At 47.3% G+C, this 20365-nt stretch overlaps 1 protein-coding gene across 1 annotated transcript in view; it reads right to left on the bottom strand.

The window, feature by feature from the left end:
* The window catches only part of POLN (DNA polymerase nu), a 2377116-nt gene that overhangs the window by 1629630 nt on the left and 727121 nt on the right, over positions 1-20365 (bottom strand). Inside the window, exon 8 of the mRNA XM_086964459.1 lies at positions 18708-18820. Coding sequence (XP_086820585.1) covers positions 18708-18820 — 113 coding nt within the window. The remainder of the gene's footprint in view (positions 1-18707; positions 18821-20365) is intronic.

Genomic DNA, 20365 nt, shown 5'->3' with positions numbered 1-20365 from the left:
CCCTGACTGTAGTATCAGTGTACATCCCGCCGTCCTTGCACTCAGTGATGCTGCCTGCCCTGGGCGATTTCTTGCTGTCCCTCCCCGAGGGAGACACCTTGCTAGGCGGGGACTTTAATGCCCCTGCTGACCCGCAACTCGACAGATTCCCAGCAACCGCTCTCCCCGGGGGTCCCTCCAGATTCCAGAGGTTCCTTGAGGCACTGGGGCTGGTAGACATATGGCGACACGTCCACCCAACACAGCGACAGTACACCTTCCACTCCACCGTCCATAATAGTCTGTCCCGCATTGACCACTTTCTGGCGTTGGGGGATGGGTTGCAGCGCGTCGACGAGGTGCTCATTCACCCTAGGGGCATCTCGGATCACTCCCCACTAACTCTCAACATTACTTCACAAACACGCTCACGCCACCGCGTCTTCCCGATGCGTGCCTCATATCTTAAGGTACCTAAGGTCCGGAAGGCACTGCAGACTGCCACGACACATTACTTCATGGAGAACGAGCCTACCGCAGCCTCGGCTGAGGTGCTCTGGGAGGCTTATAAGGCCGTCCTGAGGGGGCAAGCCATTAGCTCCATAACTTCGTATAGACGAGAACAGGCGGCGGAACACTCGGCGCTCGAGCTACGACTGCGCGAAACAACCGCTGCCCATGAAACAGACCCCACTGACGACACACTACATGCGCTCATGCTGGCCCAGCGTCTCTATGCAGACCATGCTCGACACATTACACAAGGTCACATCACTGACACACAAAACCGCGTGTATGATATGGGGGACAAGGCAGGGAAAATGCTGGCTTGGCTAGACAAAAGAGGTGGAAGTACCAGGGGGATTCAACAGGTTAAGGACGAACAGGGGAACATTCACACGGACCCAGCTCGGATAGTGGAAGCATTGGCTGCCCACTTTGAGACAGTCTACACCCCAGAGCGGGACGTCACTGCGATTGCGGCCCAAAGCGCACTGTATGATCTGCCCATCCCGGCACTGTTGCCCGAAGCGGCGGCTGAGCTTGAGACGCCTTTTACCGCTGACGAACTGCGGATCGCCATTGGGGCCCTACATACGGGCAAAGCGCTTGGACCGAACGGCATCCCAATTGAGTGGTTCCAAGACCGCACTGCTGTTCTTAGCCCATACCTGCTCCGAATGTATGAGGAGTGCCGTACTACAGGGGTACTCCCGTTAGACCAACGAACGGCCACGATTGTGGCTATTCCTAAGCCTGGTAAGCCCCCGGAGGAATGCTCCTCATACCGCCCTATATCCTTACTTAACGCAGAAAGCAAAATTCTGGCGAAACTTCTGGCAAATCGTCTCATGCCCCACCTCTCTGACCTAATTCACCCAGACCAGTCCGGGTTTATGCCCCACAGGAACACCTCACTCAATCTACGACGGGTGCATGGGGTATTGGCCAAAACGGATGAAATCGGCGAACCCGCGGCCATCTTGGCCCTGGATGCAAAGATGGCCTTTGACATGGTCGAGTGGGCTTATCTCTTTGAGGTTCTCCAGTACATGGGTTTTGGCCCTGTCTTCATCTCATGGGTAAAACTGCTGTACGCCATGCCGGTAGCGCATGTGGTGGCGAATGGCCACATTTCACGCTCCTTCCCGCTCAAGCGCGGCACCCGACAGGTGAAGGACTGGGTTCTTTAGGACCCAGCGGTGCCAGGGCACAACACCTGAAACCTTCGTGGGTAGCCTGCTCCGGCGTACGAATCACAGAGACACGGGACACTTCCTTCGACGTCAAAGATTCAAGGTTTATTTGCTGCAGGGAACACAGAGATCACGGCAAGTACACAGCGTGCAACTTGGGGAGACTGCTTCAAATTGGTTCTGTGGATCGCTCCTTTTATACAGTTTTTACCCATAGGATTACATTGAACACAAAAGTTTACAACCCGGTTCCCACCATTATCCCCCAGAGGGGTCGCTTTGGTCACTTTGAAACACATGAGGTCCGGAACATAAGTGCGGAAACATTTGGCGGTTCCCAACTGTAAAAACCATCTTCCCACCATTAGCAAATTCCAATCAGCAGTAAAACAGATCGAAATAGGAACAAGGACAGGTGTAGAGGAAGACGGAGACAGTGGGGAGATCGGAAAGGGTGTAAAAGGGGAGGTATCGGGAAACACGAGATACAGGCATCAAAGGGACGTGCCTAATGAGATGCACGGCTGAGACAATAAGTCCGTGCGGCAAGATGAGCCTCGAGCGGCGCCATCTGCCTTACAGTAGCAACCCCCTCGTCATAAAGACACTCACAAAGAACATGTGTCTTCCGCAGATATCTTGGGAGTCCCAGGGTCGCGAAGCGGACAACGTCCGTTCGCTGGCTACTTGAGGGCAAGAGACAAAATGGATGCCGTATCTAAGATGGAACCCGTGGGTACAGATGAAAAACCCACATAATAAACGAACGGTTTAAGTTAGCACAGCGAAACTGCGCACACTTACTAAACTCGTCATTTGCGGTTCATAGATACCAGACTCGACCATATTCGTGCGAGTCGAAAACACCACTTACAATTGTCACGGAACCTCAGACGCTCCTTTTGCCCTCATGTAGGCAAGCACTAGTCGGAATCATATTCGATATTCATCAGACCATCGAGGTGTTGCTGTAGCATAGCTCTGTCCAACCGAGTCCCCTTGGTAACAGATGGTTGTCTCATACACGTTGTAGCACAGAGGCCACATAAGGCAGGACCACACTGTACACAAAGGCAACACGTGAACAGGAACACTACAACGACTCCGATGATCATCAGAATCTTCCAACCCCAAGTCGACATCAGGCCCCAAAACCATCCAAGTAGCGTCCAATCCCCTACATCCACGTGTATGGATTCGGAGATCTTATGCAACCTCGAGATGGCTTGATAGACAGTAGGAGCATTATCTGGAATGAAAATGCAGCAGCTCGAATGGATCACCTTACATACCCCACCTCGATCTGCTAAGATAACATCTAAAACCATACGGTTTTGTAACGTCATAAGTCTCTCCGCCTGAAGTTCTGTGGTGATATTACCAAGGGCACTGGCAGTAATGTTAGCTGTCGATTCTACCACTCGAGTCAACTGTCTCAGGTTCCTACTATTAACCATAGGTCCCCAAAACGGGAGGAAACCCTTGAAAAAGTCTCCTGCCTCTTGACCGGCAGTATCCTCTTCACTAATTACGCCTCGCACAACTCTAGTCTTATGATAATCGGCATCTACAATGAACGTCGGAGGCAACGGATTTGCAATGAAACATGAGCCCATGAAGTCAGCGGGCAACCATGTGTATGCACGATCATAACAGATAAAGTATGTACCCTTGGCAGCCAGAAACACAGGGGACGAGAACATCGGCAGAATGTAATTTTCAGTGCAAGCACTTGCTCCAAGTCGGGCTTGCGATCTTCGGCCACGACCCATAAGACAAAAATTACCAGTGTGGGGTACGACCCATATCGGAGGCGAGCTTTTAAGCTGCTTTTCGCTAGTGAACACACTATATTCACCTCTACTTAGGACTCTATAGGCCTGTACCTCTTCTTCGGGAATAAGCGAAGGATCATAGATCTCACTATCTAAATCCTCTATTGCTATCGACAAAGGTTTTTGATACGAGGTAGGACCAGAGTAGGGGGAACGTGGTTCTCGAATGGGGTGGAAACCCAGTGCGCTTCGAAACATTGTTTGAAATGCTCGAGCTGACCCTTGGGAACTATACGGTAACACCAGATATGGAATTCCCTTATCCGTAGTATGTGGCATCAACCCACACACCCAACAATTAGTAGTGTTAACCACTAACTGATGCTGATGGAGGAGCTGAATAAAGGAATTGTTGCGGAATTCTACACGTCTAGCCTGCTCGTGTTCCGGTAACATGTGAAAGGAATGGGGAGAAGCAGTAGAGGTAAGATTAGGGTAAGGAGTAGGAGTAGGTGTAGCAGGTAAGAAGTAAGACATCGTGTAATACACCCCACCCGCCAATAATGCAGAAGCAGTCAAAAACAATACAAACAGTTGGAATATGAAACATTTGGTACGACTGAGTTGCTGCAGCTTGAATCTGTGGACTTGAGCCCCCTCCAAATCATTCAGCTTCGAGAATGCCATTCCCTACGACCGTCCGCAACGTTTCTTGACGCACTTCGTTCTGTGCAGCAATAGTCAATCCCTAGGAGTTCCTAGGAACCGACGGCCTTTAACCTAGCGTCAAGACCTACTGTCCAGAAGGAAGTACGCGCGCGGCCCTACGGCCTTCAATGCACAATATGTACGTATGCAAAAACAAAGTCTCTCAGCTGTAGAGGCAAAAAAAGGTACAAGGAGTGAAGCTCAAAATATATGTAAAAAAAATAATTACAGTAATACGAAAGTTCAAAACTGATCACGGAAAACGGGATAATGCAGTTGTCAATACAGCAAGGCAAGATCTTTTTATTTGTCCTTAGTGCGAGATCGCAAAAAGTATCGAGCTTTCCCAGGACGTGTCTGCTCGTCAAACAAAGGATCCGTTGGAGAGACAGCGTCCTGCTGATCAGTTGAGTGTTCTGGTCTTGAGTCTTTTGATGCTAATTGTTCAACAGTGTCTTTCTGCTGCGCTGAGGATTCTTCAACAAGCTGTGCGTCGCTAAAAGGCACAAACGCCGGCAATGTTTCTGTTTCAGATGACGCAATGCCTCTCCTTACCCACGGGTCTGCCGGCAAAGGGATGGGGACTCGTTTGGTGTGCGTAGCATGCACCCAATTCTTACGTCCCTCAAGACGAACGGCAGTCCTCGTGGCCAGGAGCACTTGGTAGGGTCCGGTGAACCTCGGGTCCAGGTTATTTTTGCGTGAAAAGTTCCTTGTCACCACCCAGTCTCCGGGCTGGAGCTGGTGGCCTGGACCCTCTGTCTGCGTCGGCAATGCGTCGTAAACCTGTTGGTGAATTAACCTCAGTTTAGCAGTCAAGTCATGTAGATAATCGATCAACATTGGGTACTCAAGATCAGAAAACATTCCTGGCCTAGGAACCCCCCACACATTCGCAGGACGGCCGAACACTATTTCATAGGGACTAAGCCCTACTCGGGAGTGTACAGTCGCCCTAGTTGACAGTAATGCTAAAGGCAAAGCGTCAGGCCACGAAAGACCAGTCGTAGCCTGAATCTTCGCTAACTTTAGTTTAAGGGTGCCGTTGTACCCTTCAACCAATCCAGCTGACTGGGGATGATTGGCGCTGTGGAATTTCTGATTAATTCCAAGGCCCTTACACACACTCTTCATCACACTTCCAACAAACTCACTTCCGTTATCTGACCACACGACTCTAGGCATTCCATACCGAGGAAAGTATTCCTTCAGTAGGATTTTCGCAGTAGACAAAGCAGTATTGTCTTTGAGGGGATAGGCCTCGATCCATCGGGAGAATGCGCAAACCACAACTAAAACGTATTTCAGGTTATTGCATCGCTCCATATGGATGAAGTCCAATTGAATCACCTCAAAGGGATACGAAGGGGGAGCAAAACTGCCAGGAGGAGTTGGGGTTCCTTTGCCAGGATTGTACATTATACACACCATACAATTCTTCACCAGACGTTCAGCACATTTCGTAATGCCATCATTCTTCCACACAGCAGCCAGCAACTTACAAATACCTTTCGCGCTAATATGTGCTAACCCATGTGCCATTGTCACAACGGCCAGCACATACGCATCAGGCAACATCCATCTTTTCTGATCCGACAAATCAATCCAACAACCATTCGCATCCAACTTTCCCGTACTTTCTTTCCACTTCGTCTTTTCAGTCTCGGTGGCCTCATTCTGAATTGCTTTCACACTCTCGATAGTGTCTTCACACATACTCGATTCTGTAGGCCACCTAACCGAACTCGTCACGTACATTCGAGTGCTAAGGTTCCGGGCAGTCTCCTTAGCAGTCTCATCCGCAAACGCATTACAACGACCAACATCATCCGTCACCTTACGATGCGCACTACACTTAACAATCGCAACTTGCGTAGGCAGAGTCAATGCATCCAAAAGATCATTCACAAGCTGGCCATGCTGAATCTTCGTACCGTGCGACGTCAAGAAACCTCTCTCTCTCCACAATCGTCCAAAGCTGTGAGCAACACCAAACGCGTATTGACTGTCGGTAAACACATTCACACGTTTCCCTTTCGCTAACACACATGCTCTAGTAAGAGCAATCAGCTCCGCAGCTTGGGCAGAATTCTGATTCAACCTTGCAGTCTCAACAACAGTATTCAATGTTATAACAGCATAAGCAGTAGTCACATCGCCATTCGGCAACTTAAAACATGACCCATCCACATACAAAGTGCCATCCGGATCTTCCAATGGGGTGTTTTTAAGGTCCACTCGACCTTTTGTTTCCTCTTCAGTCCTCAAGTAGCAGTCATGTTCTGCTACTTCATCTGACTCTGTACTAATTGGTAACAAGGTTGCCGGGTTCAGAACGTTACAACGTTTTATCTGAATGTGGCTTGCCAAGAGCGTTAATTCGTACCCAGACAACCTCGCACTCGTCAAGTGCTGAGTTTTCGTTCGATTCAAAAGAGTATCGACTGCATGCGGAACCATCACCGTAAGCATATTATCCATGACCAATCCTGCTGATTGTCGGATGGAGACCGCAGCTGCCGCTGTTGCTCGTAGACAACTCGGCAACGCTCTAGCTACTGGGTCCAAGGTCGAGGAAAAATATGCACATGGACGTTGCTTACCACCAAAAGGTTGCGTTAAGACACTCAACGCGCAACCTTCCCTCTCGTGAACATATAACGTAAACGGCTTACTGTAGTCAGGAGTACCTAACACAGGAGCCGAACACAATGAATCACGCAGTTCAGAAAAACTTTTCTGACATTCTTCCGTCCATGGTAAAGGAGTTGAAACATCCTTGCACGTAAGAGCCACCAATGGTTTCGCTAGCAATGAAAAATTAGGAATCCATTGCCTGCAGTACGACGTGATACCTAGAAAGGCACGCACATCTCTTTGGGTTTTTGGCACAGCCATTCGCGCAATCGCTGCAATTCTCTCTGGGGTCAATCTCCTTCCCTCCTTTGACAATAAGTGACCTAGATAGGTTGCTTCTTGACAACAATATTGGAGTTTAGAAGGTGACACCTTGTGATTTAACTCACAGAGATGTTGCAGCAACGACACCGTAGCAATTTTGCAAATGTCCTGAGTATCAGCAGCCACCAATAAGTCGTCGACGTATTGGATCAAGGCCGCACCAACCGGCAACCTAAATGCATCCAGTTGACCCTTCAAGGCTTGACTGTAAATAGATGGACTTTCACAGTAGCCCTGAGGAGCGCGTTTGAACCGGAAGCTGCGTCCACCGAGAGAGAAACCGAAAAGGTCCCTGCTCTCTTCGGCAATCGGGATGCTGAAAAACGCATTTTTCAAGTCAATCACCGAAAACCATGATGCAGAAGCTGGAATCAGAGTCAGTAGCGCCGTGATGGCAGGCACAACAGGAAATTGAGGAACCACAATTTTATTTACCTCCCGTAAATCGATAACAAAACGATAAACAGGCGGTTTTGAAGGATCAGTACGTTTAAGAATGGGCAGCACAGGGCTGTTGCACACGTTTCCCCGAGACTCTTCAATAACATCTTTCTCGATCAAATCATAGATGATCGCCAACAGTGCTCGTTCACCATCAAGGGAGATACGATATTGGGGAATACGTGGCAGTCGCACATTAGATTTCAACTGAACAACATAAGGGGAGATATCAAGCAGGCCCACGTCATTTGGACCTGTTGCCCACAAAGACGCAGGAAGAGAACTCAATTCCAGTGGGAGCTTATCGAGGGACAAATACATACGAGAGACAACCCTTTCTCCTAACGTAAGCTTTACACCCGCAGGAGAACAATACAAAGTTGCGTACAAACGTTTAAGCAAATCCAGGCCCAAAAGATTTTCGCCACAACCCGTGGTTAAAATCAACGGAGCTTCTAGCTCACGTGGCCCAATTTGAAGGGGCAAAGGGCGCGAAACTGGATTGCTAACAGGGGCGCCAGAGAATCCAACGGAAACATTTGTTAAGCCAGACAAAGGTGCGCCAGGGAGTTTCGAATACATGATAGAACTTTTCGCTGCACCAGTGTCCAACAGAAAAGGCTCAACGACGCCCGATGTAGCAACTGCGACGTAAGGCCCTCTCTGATCAACCGGAACTGATACCACTCCCTCTCCTTGTCTATGGCTGTCCTAGTAATTACTGTCGTCAGTCCCCTGATCGACGTAATAATCGTCTACATTGTACTGCGCAGATCGTCCTTGCGATGATCCACGTTGATCGAAACAATTATTAGAAGTGGATGAGTTATCTGAGCGATCGTTCTGAGCACCACGACCTCTACCACGTGATGATTGCTGTGAACCACCACGACCTCCTCTAGATGAGTTACCACTATTACGTTCGTTTAAAACAGGGCAATTGAATTTAATGTGTCCCTCCTGTCTACAATAAGCACATTGATTGTACCCTAACGAGGATCTTTGGGAGGAGGAGTCATTACGAGTTTGGGATCTGTTCGATTGTGGCTGTGATCTATTCTGTTGTGAAGTATTCTGATTTGACCGCGGAGGATACGCTTGTTGCAACAACACTTTAGTTTTGAGCTCTTTCGTCTTTTTATCAGCACGGTCGTTCTCTTCTTTCTCTCTATTCTCATAGTATTGTGCCGTAGCCAATATCTGAGCCGAAGTAGAAACGGCCCATGCACTTTCCGAATTTCTCAATTTATTGCTCAAGTCGGGCAATAAATTTGAAACAAATGTATCCACAAACAACCTTTGACCACCCTCCGTGCCCATATCCTGACCACTATGGTCGATGAATGCCTCCTCAAACCTCGTAAAGAAGTCTGATACACTCTCATCTTTCTTCTGCTTACAGGCTGACAACTTGTCCCAGTTCACCTTCATAGCTGGCATAAGAGTTTTCATTAGCGTAATAATCCTTTGAGGAAGGTCGAGAATCAACTGATCGGGTTTAGTAGCAGCTACTTGTCAGGCGTCTGCCGCTACAATGGCAGCCCAAGCACCACCTAATTCAGCCGGGTGATTTTCCTGTCGAATCTTTGCCCATACCGGTTGCGGTACAACATTGCCAAACAACATGTCGATATCGGCAAGATTCATAACCGTAGCATCTACAAGCTGTGATAATTCTTTGTAATACCCTGTAGGATTCTTGCGTGGGTCGGGCAAAGATTGCTTCACCTGTAACACTTCCGAGCGTTTCCATGGGAGGTGTATCCATATTCTCTGGAAGTGCGCCAATGTCGGAGGTTGAGCATTTGGATTCGCTGGTATCCAAACCGGCGGAACTTCACGCGTAGGATATTGGCCAGACTCGTCTTGTTTTTCAATATCCTCAACGAACAATGCATGAGGGATGGGAGCCGGACGAAGAGATAGCAATCGTTCAACAGCACGTCGAACGTTAGTATCCACTATCAGCCCATTTGCGAACTGAAGCTGGAGATCAGACAGAGCGGTGAGCACCTCGTCAGGCGCATCAGCCGCTATTTGATCATAAAGGAACTTACACATTTCGTTAAACACATATCTCTGTGTTGGTATATTGAATTGACAAAATGTTTCGAGGACAACACGGGGTGGACTTCTCTGAGGATTTACCATCCAACCCATCGCCATATTATACAGCGCAACGCGTTCTCTGTTTCCAGGAAGCTGACTACGTCTCTGAGGACCATCGGAACCAGCGGACCCATGAACAGGTCCGAGCGAATGAAAGAAGCTAGCCGCAAGAGGAGAATTGCGACTACGAGTAGAGGGAGAAGAATAAGACACAGGGCTAACAAGAGAAGGAGTAGAAACAGTAGCAACAGCAGGGGTTAACAAAACAGGAGCAGTGGCAAGAGCAGTAGCGGGAACAGGAGTATGTGGAAGCGGAGGGGCAGTAGGAATAGAAACGGACAAAGAAGCAGGAACAGTCGGAAGAACGGGTGCAGGCTGAGGAACAGGCGGAGGAGGAATAGGCGGAAGAACAGGTACGGCAGGGACCACAGGAGCTGCGGTACCCTGTACGTACGGAGGTGGCGACTTCATAAGATAAGACATTAAGGGATCCTCAACTGGCTCTTCCTTCTTTTCCGACTCCGTTGGTAAAGCGGGGTAACATTTATCTACAGTCATACGCTGTAATCGGTCAAACACTTCCTTATCCTTAACCTCCTTATCTCGCTGAAATTGCTCTGCTTTCTTCACTATAGTAGCAACATTATCTCGCTGATTTCGTTTAGTCTGTCTGATTTCTTTCTGTCGGGCTTCTTTGCGCCACAACCGAAAGGCATCAAACATGGCCGGCCTTGACTTTCTTTCGAACAATTTAATCTCTAGATTATCTAAGATCGGAGCTTCGAAGCTACCATGAGGTGGCCAACGAAGGTCGCCGTCCTTTTTCGTATATTTAATCCAGTAATCGTTAAAGGTAAGTGGGCCTAACCCATGCTTACTATAGAGCTCATACGTGGGAGTTCCAACCGGAGGTATCGGACACGAGTCCTCCAGTCGGGAATCCACACCACAAGGTCTGAAACAACTAAACAAAGTACTACGACCAGGCATCTTGCACACTAGCCGAGTTTCACAAACTTCAAGGGTTACGGGATTTACCAAGTCCCAGCAAAGAACAAAACCCTCGGTTTTTGGCGGCTGCAGTCGTCAAACAACACAACAAAGTACGCTAGCAAAGTGTCACCGACAAAAACACTCACACAGCGCTAACAACAAAAACACTCGCTAAAGTGTCAACAACCAAGAACTATGGGAGCGACCCACAAATACTTAACTCAAAAATCGATGGCGTCACCAGGAAGGCCCGTCAATCGTCTCGCTATACCAAGGTCTACGCCAGGCGCCAAAACAGGTCTACAGTCAGGGCAGCAGTCCGTCGCAGCCGTCCGGAGGCGGGAATCTTCGCGGGAAAAGTCTTCGGGCCACTTATTTCGACAACAGGATCGATGAAGCGGAGTGCACCTTCCCTCGGAGATTTCACACGAAGTTCCTCACGATCGTCGGGCTTGGACCGGTACCACTGATGCAGCCCCACGTTGGGCGCCAACTGAAGGACTGGGTTCTTTAGGACCCAGCGGTGCCAGGGCACAACACCTGAAACCTTCGTGGGTAACCTGCTCCGGCGTACGAATCACAGAGACACGGGACACTTCCTTCGACGTCAAAGATTCAAGGTTTATTTGCTGCAGGGAACACAGAGATCACGGCAAGTACACAGCGTGCAACTTGGGGAGACTGCTTCAAATTGGTTCTGTGGATCGCTCCTTTTATACAGTTTTTACCCATAGGATTACATTGAACACAAAAGTTTACAACCCGGTTCCCACCATTATCCCCCAGAGGGGTCGCTTTGGTCACTTTGAAACACATGAGGTCCGGAACATAAGTGCGGAAACATTTGGCGGTTCCCAACTGTAAAAACCATCTTCCCACCATTAGCAAATTCCAATCAGCAGTAAAACAGATCGAAATAGGAACAAGGACAGGTGTAGAGGAAGACGGAGACAGTGGGGAGATCGGAAAGGGTGTAAAAGGGGAGGTATCGGGAAACACGAGATACAGGCATCAAAGGGACGTGCCTAATGAGATGCACGGCTGAGACAATAAGTCCGTGCGGCAAGATGAGCCTCGAGCGGCGCCATCTGCCTTACAGTAGCAACCCCCTCGTCATAAAGACACTCACAAAGAACATGTGTCTTCCGCAGATATCTTGGGAGTCCCAGGGTCGCGAAGCGGACAACGTCCGTTCGCTGGCTACTTGAGGGCAAGAGACAAAATGGATGCCGTATCTAAGATGGAACCCGTGGGTACAGATGAAAAACCCACATAATAAACGAACGGTTTAAGTTAGCACAGCGAAACTGCGCACACTTACTAAACTCGTCATTTGCGGTTCATAGATACCAGACTCGACCATATTCGTGCGAGTCGAAAACACCACTTACAATTGTCACGGAACCTCACAGGGTTGCCCTCTTTCCCCCCTGCTATTTGCGCTGTCGCTAGAGCCTTTAGCAATCCGCATTAGGACCACCCCCTTGCTTAAGGGGATTCAATGGAGGGAGGGCTGGGAAGACCGCATTTCGCTCTACGCGGATGATATGCTGGTCTACCTGACGGATCCTGAACACGGCATTCCGGCTCTCTTACGCATCTGCAGTGCCCACGGGGAGGTGTCTGGCTACACCATCAATTGGACTAAGTCCGAATTATACGCCCTGACGGGCAGCCCACCCGCGGTTGGCTCTGCCTGCCCCCTGCGACTGGCCGGCTCGTCATTTAAGTATCTTGGTATTCACGTCACGAGTGACCCGGCGGAATACGAAAGATTGAACCTGGCGCCACCGCTGGACCGCCTCAGGCGAGATGCGAGCTTCTGGGCAGGATTACCGCTAACGATGCTGGGGAAAGCAGCCCTCTTCAAAATGAAATCCCTGCCCCGCTTTCTATATATTCTGGACAATACCCCGTTTGCGGTGCCCCCCAGGTACTTCAAGAGGGTGGCGGCGGTGGTCTCTGGTCTGCTATGGAATAACCGCCCGGCACGGATAGCTCACGCCAAGCTCTGTAAGGGCTGGTACGAGGGTGGCATCGCACTTCCTAACCTCCAACTTTACTATTGGGCGGCCCAGCTTAGGCCGATCAATCAATGGCTGCACGCATCGCAATCGGACCCTGCATTCCAGGCGGACCGGGCCCAACTGGGGGCTGGTACCCTGCTGGCCCCGCTTTACGATAAACGTAAACTCAGGTCGTTGAAGGGGCCCACTAAGATCACGGTGTCCTCCTGGCATGCAGCCACCGCTGCGCTGGGATGGAAAGATACTATCACCAAGCTCACCCCACTCTGGGACTCACGTGCTCTAGGCAACCTTCGGACCAGCAAGGGGTTCTCCCGCTGGGACGATATTGGCATCTCAACAGTGGGGGACATGTGGGACCGTGGGGCTGTCATCACGTTTGACCGCCTGAAGGAACTCTACGAAATGGGACCACATGAAACCTATCGGTATGTCCAACTTCGTCATGCTCTGTTGGCGGTTATTCCGGTGGGGTCAACTCTCCCAGAGTCGTCCCCGCTAGAAGATCGCCTCTTGACTGACTATATGGTGGAAAAGGCCACCTCCCTTACCTACCGGAAACTCCTAAATAATTCCCCGGACCCGCTAGTGCCTCTTAAGGGAAAATGGGAACAGGACGTGGGAGAGATGGATGAACACGAATGGAATGAAGCACTGGCATCCCCTAAAGAAGCGGGCATATCCTCTAGAATGAGACTCATCCAACTCAAAGTTCTGCACAGAACATATTTCACCAGAACATTGCTTCACCACATACAGCGAGCCCCTGACCCCTTCTGCTTGCGGGGCTGCGGGGAGGAGGGCACACTATTCCACACACTCTGGGACTGCTCCCTTATACAAACCTATTGGCGTCAGGTCCTGCGCACCGTCTCACAAGTGCTGGAGGTCTCCGTGCTTCCAGAGCCTCGTCGCTGCCTTCTTAATGTGTGGGAACCAACTGACTTGTCCCGGCATGGCCGCCTCTGGGTAACGATTGGTATGATGATGGCTAAGAGGGATATCGCGCAGCGCTGGGGGGTGGCGGATCTACCGAAGGCTTCGCAATGGTGTGTTAATATGGACAGGGCCATGGTCACGGAACGGGCAGTGTATTTGACCAGGGGATGCCCGGCCAAGTGGAACAAAGTTTGGTCCCCATGGAACGCTTACCGAGGTGAGATTTGTGAGCCACTTCCTGAAGGTGACACACTAGAGTCGGACGAGGAAGAGTGAATGTGCGGGGAGGGCTTGATGGTGGGGGAGGGCGACACCGGGTGGGGGCGGGGTAACGGAATGGGACGACTAATACGGTGCCTACCAAGGTGTGCAAAGTGCTGTTGGCATGGACTCTGAAGTACGCTCCCACCTAACTGGCATTAAGTTTCCTGTATCGATGGCAAAGTGATTTCCCGAAGTTTGAATGTTCTTTTTTAGGTACAAAACAGAAAACGAAAACCTCCTAATTCGGCATGGACCATTCGCAATCCCTTCTGCACAATTTCTTTTTGGAGCTTCATCCTCAGGTCCTCACGACCGCAGGTGTAATTGTACTGTGATAATGCATATTTGTTTGCTTAACGCTTTCTTAGCGGCCGGCCCGGTTGGGTTGTAGGCGACAAGCTGTGTAACAACTGTGAAGGCTCAATAAAGGTTTTCAAAAAAAAAAAAAAAAAAGAAATGAAAGTAACATGGAAACATCTTGTGGGGGAGTGGCAGTTGACAGTGTTTGCATTTTAGTTGGATTGGGTGTCATGCCCCCATCAGAAAAAATATGACCAAAGAATTTTTACTTTGTCATATACTAGTCACACTTCTCTGCATTTAAACTCAAACCAGCATCAGTGAGCAACTGACACACTAGCGTGAGAGCTTCGTGCTGCTTCTTTTGTGTAGCTCTGAAAAACCAATATATCATCACTGTAATTGAAAGTATTCATGACAGGTTGTATGATACGTCGAATGACATCTTAGAATAGCTCTGCATCTATTGACACAACAAACGTAGTCATTTGTAACATAACAGACTTAATATGGGTAGAAAATTTGCAATGTACCTGCAATTGTCCACGAGACCCAAGCAAGAGAATACCCTTAGACCATTCAACTGGGTTATTATGCCGGCAATGTGCAGACCTTAATGTCATTCTCTTTTAACTGCCTTCTTCACTTGAAGCACATCTATGCAGATGTGTACAACTGTTTCACTGTCCTTTTTGGGTTCTAACACAATGGGAGAAACCCATGAAGATGGACAAGTAGAACACTCAATGATATTGTGCTTGAGTAAAGATTGACTAAGACTGAACCCCACACGCTTTATGTATAACTGTAAGCCGTGGACAGGTCGTGCAGATAGACCCAACACTCGATCTGTGTTATAGGATCAGAAATAACTGCTGAGATAAATAAGAAGCGAGGAGCGAGTCGAACCCGCACAAATTAAGGTATGTGCTTGACTGCAAAAGTTACAATCGCTTGAAACAAAGTTGCCGAGCGATGATCTTTAGTTGCATGTTTTGCCATCATGTTTCAGAAGGACGAATACCGGCTGGTGGCGTCCGCCATGAATACAACTAAGTTTGCGTAAATAGAGCAAACTAAAAGGTATGACTTTGATTCAAACAAGTCTAAAATAAAACAAACGCCTAAAACGAGCATAGAGTGTAAAATGAATTTGTCTTTCGCTTTAGAAAGTCAAGTGTGGCCCGATATAACGGAAGACGAGAAAGAGTCTGAAATGCTTACTTGCTGTCAGAAACACGATTATACTCCCAATTAGAGAACCCAGCAGGTACGATTTAAAATAAGATGACATTTAGAAAAAAAGAAGCGTCTGTATATATATCACTGATTATGACTCTCTGTGTCTTTTAACAGAGAATCCCCAATTGAAAAGACTATCCTCACCCAAAAAAAAAAAAAAACTGAGGGAGTGATAATAATCCCTCCAGGTATAAAAAGAGTGCGATGAGAGGAGAGTAGAAGTTGTTTAGAGAAAGATTCCTACTTTTCACTTAAAAAATGTTATTTATTTTTTCCACATCTTGTGTACAGAGAATCAGAGAGCCCTGATGAGAATCTAGATATTGATTATCTTTGATTCGAAACGCGTCGGCAAAAGAGCATAGAAGAACAAGGGATTCCTTCCTATTTTCATGAACTAAATGTTTAATGGCTATATGCTCTTACAGTGACATAGATATTCAATTTAAAATCTATGTTTGTTTGAGTTTGATTCATGCACTGCACAAATTGCACTTTAATTCACTAATTTTCTTTTCCTGGTATTTGTACATAGCTGTATGTATTGTGTTGGAGTATGTATAATAAGTTGAATGTAAATGAATGTAAATATATTTGTAATATATGTAAATTTGCACAAATTTTCCTTTTCACTACCTTGAAAAAGTTGATAAAAAAGTAATTCTTTAAAAAAGTATCAATAAAATAGGAGGTACAAACATAAAGAAAAGTGTTTGGCTTATGAGCAAAAAGGAAAAAAAGCTCGAAAATAGCAGAGAGTCCAGCACGTTGTATTTTTTTTGCTTTTACGTGGCCCTGCCTGACTCTTGTTCCTTTTCGACAAATCCTCTGGTTAGATGCTTCTCTGAGGTAAGAATCGACATGGCACACCCATCTTCATTACTTTCACTTGATATTGATACGGAAGAACTATTAGATGAAGATTTAGATGTCGACTTCGTTTGGTGTCAATTCGCCTCAGCTAATGTGGTTGCTTAGCGTGATGGGTGTGCGTCAAACGTCGCTTCGGGAACATTTGGGTGCCGGTTTGTCTTCATGCCGTGGCACACTTACTTTTTTTCTTCACGTCACAAAATGGCTCTCCTTTCTATAGCCTTTGCAGATCCACCCAATGGCAGGGTATTTACCTTTTTGTGGAAACAAAAATTCACACCTGAAGCTCAACTTCTTTTTCTGTGGAGAATTCATTCTGTGTCTCTCGGCCTTATTCTTTGGCTTATTTATCACATTAATTACTGACTCACTCTGGACACACTCCAGCAGCCTTCATGTCGGTCTGCACACTCTTCACCTATGACAGCCATGAGAACTTGTTCCAGACTAAGAGTTTCCGTCTGCATTCATCTGAACAAATCTGACAAGCATATGTTAATCACTCTGAGGTGTATAGCTTTCTCATCATTAAATTAATTGCACTTACAGTGTTTGATAAGAGTATCCAGACTCACAACAAATTTTATGATGTCTCACCAGCTTTCTGTCTTTGACAGAGAAGTATCTTTTGTAATTTACATCTGGCATTGGATTGAACTTTAGGTTCAGGTCTGCTTTGATTTGACCATGTAATTTCGTCAGCTCGCTGCATTTTCTGTATGACTTCCTTTACACCTTCACCAGCAAGAATCTTAAGGTACTTGATAATCTTCTTGTTATCTGCCTCTTCAATTGCATCAATTAAATCATCAAAAGTCTTTATCGAGCCCGTCCATTTGTCATCAATATTCAACTTTTTTACGGTATCGAATGGCAGTGGTGGTTTCAAAAAGGTGTTAGCATTGTAACCATTTACGAGGTCGGCTGACACTGAGAGTGTAGTTTCTTCTGACTCCATCTGCAGTCCGCGAAGACCTGCTTCCTCCAGGCCATCTCTAATGCTCTGTGGTGTGCTGGCATCTGGGTCGATTTGGACAGTCCATGGAACGTTGAACTCCCAGTTAGACTCCATGGGAGCCCTTTGCCTTTAGGAGACCTTGGGAGTTGTTTTGAGCCACCAACCGGCAGCTTTAGTTTTGGGCCGCTTTGGGTATGGACAGCTCTGCAAGCACAAACCTGGGTGCCTTCTCTGGGGTCACTCCCTTCAGCACTGTGGCATAAGGAATCTCTTACTCAGAACTGGTAAGCATATGACCATTTCCTGTATCACTTTGCCTTTAGGTGTCGCTTTGTGCTGTCTGACACCTGGTTGATCTCTGCCTTGCAGCATGTCTGTTCGCAGTGTTTTCTTGCACTTTGCTGCTAATTTAAAACCTGGCTGCATCCGCCTAAAGCATTGTGATTCTATATGAATATATGGCTTTGAGTTGCGTAGTAGCGCAGTACCTCTTTGTGTGGCCTTTCCAGCAGATTCTCAGCCACTGAAGTGTAGCCTTTTCAGTGATGCTTTCATTAGCGTAAATTGCTTTTCAAGGAACTGGGGCTGTACTTTGACTTTGCATACACCAAACGTTGATTTCGCTATTCCAAGTAGGCACACATGGCACGCACGAGTAGTTTGCTGGACCACAGCAAACTATCTGGGAAAACTGCTGCTGCTTTTGTTACAGCAGGCCAATATTGAAGCACTGCTGCAGAACTGCCCCTATAACAACAAAAACGGCCCCCACAGCTCCAAAACCGGCCCCCACCCTCTTGGCCCACCGGTAAAATGCCTGGTGCTCGCTACGGCCAGTACGGCCCTGGAAATCAGGATTGTAATTATGAAACAAATTCAAGACCAAAATCTCTTCCTCAAATTTTGTGTCATGTCTGTCTTGTGCGTTATAATGACCATCTGCTTTACTGTTATCTTTGTAAAGAATGTGTGATTCAAAGTTAATTCCAAGAAATCTTTTGCTGCTAGTAAATCTGAGAAGTCGCTTTGGTAAACAGATCGCTGTGAATGGAGGCGCAGTGTGCCATTTGAAATCTCGCACCAAAGTAGCCCCTTAGGAGAATTTCACTCACAATTCATAATTTGGTGGCAAATGAAGACAGCACTGATGCTTAATGTAGGGACTGACAATTACACTCTCGTCTGTTCCTGGAGCAATGAGCTTGATGACATATCAATTTAATGTAACATTTATGTTAGATGCGCTTCTGAACAATAATCTATTCAACTGATTCATGTGAATTACATATCCTAACTTGACTAGGTATTCACCCGAGCAAATATACATCAATAAAATTGTAATCTTACCTGTATTATTTATACATAGCCCTGCATCTCCCTTTTTAAATGGTAATACGTTTAAGTTCTTTTAATAATATGAGATGTTTTGCTCATGCCATACCTTGTTTCCATGACAAGTCTTTGTTGTAAAGTTGAAGGCATGTTCTAAGAAAATCCTTTGCATTGAAACAGATAACACTCCCTTTACTCTGCAGTATCTGCAATAACATTTTTCTGTAAGAAATATTGAGAAACTGTAGAATAACTTAGGAAGGCATATTCAAAGTCCACAATCGACTTAACTCCAACTTTTGAAAGGAAGATGTGTGTGGAACAACAATTTTAAATCCTGACAATGGCATATATCAGAGACATTTTATACACATAATGCAGTTTCCCAACAAGAGTTGTTCCATAGATTCACCCGCTTAGAATATGGTTATTCTCCGTGTGATTTTACATAACATTTACCACTTTTTCTGCCTGAGGCTCATGGGCAATTTCAGACCATTCTTTACAAGTCTGAAGCTCCTGTAGGGTTTTGTCTATGGAGCAGGCCAGGGTGGTAGCATGTGAATATGTGAAAGAGATTAGCACATCACAGTGACGGGCAGATAACACTTGTTTCTCCAACACTGCAAATCATTCATAGCTTTGTATGCTTAGAACTGAGTACCCAGATCAAATTGCCAGACGGACGGAGGGACTGGTACTTATACATGATCTAAATTTCTAGTGTTAAATCTTTGTATTTGCGAAAAAAAAGAAGGGCTCTTACATACAGCTGGGAAATATCAAAGTATCATACAGATAACAAAGCGCCCAATGTATAGCAATATCCGCAGAGCTTCACCCTACGAAAAAGTCACATTGTCTTGTAAGCCTTGGGAGCTGCGAGCTCAACCAGCAGAGTTTGTCCAGCGCATGTAGAGCCACAAAAGGAAAAACACATAACTTCAACCCATCCCCTTAAACTATTCCCCAATCCCCCACCCCACTCCCACCCCCCGGATCCATCTTCCAACACCATAAATACCCCCCCATACATTCACACAGGTTCATCATTCACATGTGACACGCGGAGCAACTTTAAATACCTAGGACAGGTCACTTCTCAAAATTCGGTAGCTAGCAGGGATAGAAAGGGCTGCCACAGCTCCGCATATCTCGCCCCTTCCCCCGCTTTCACCAAGGAGAGTTTTTCCATACCAAGGACAGACCAGAGTCGCCAAAGCCAATTCTGAAGGGTGGGGACTTGCATGGTTCGCCATAAGGCTAACAGGGCCTGCACAGCGGAGCCCAGCGCTATCGTTATCAATCGAACCCTGCGGGCTCTTAATGGATAGGTTAGAGCATTAGGAAGCCCCAATAGGACATAGGCCGGAAATCGCGGGATCTCCGTCTCAAAGTGGGCATCGACCTCATCCAGAATCAATTTCCAATAATACTGTATATGACTGCAATCCCACAAAAGGTGTGTCAGAGTGCCTCTCTCCCCGCAACCCCTCCAGCAGAGTGCATCCCCCATTTGGCCCATTCATGCAAGCGCTCTGGTGTGTAATACCAATAGGTTACTAGTTTGGTAAATGTGTCGGTCAGCCCCATATGGTAGGCCGAGTGTCGGGCGCGGTAGTAAATGTCCTCCCACTCCTTGTTGCGCAGAGTACGCCCTAGTTCCCTTTCCCATCTTGCCCGTCCTGCATTATAAACGTGCGAGTATCTGTCCAGGAGGAGTCGGTATATGTCTGAGATGAGCCGCTTATCTGTGGTGCGCGAAAG

This window comes from Lissotriton vulgaris, chromosome 3_2, assembly GCF_964263255.1.
Source record: "Lissotriton vulgaris chromosome 3_2, aLisVul1.2, whole genome shotgun sequence".
Lineage (NCBI taxonomy): Eukaryota > Metazoa > Chordata > Amphibia > Caudata > Salamandridae > Lissotriton > Lissotriton vulgaris.
The sequence above is the reverse complement of the archived record's forward strand: the minus strand, read 5'-3'. Positions and strand labels throughout refer to the sequence as shown.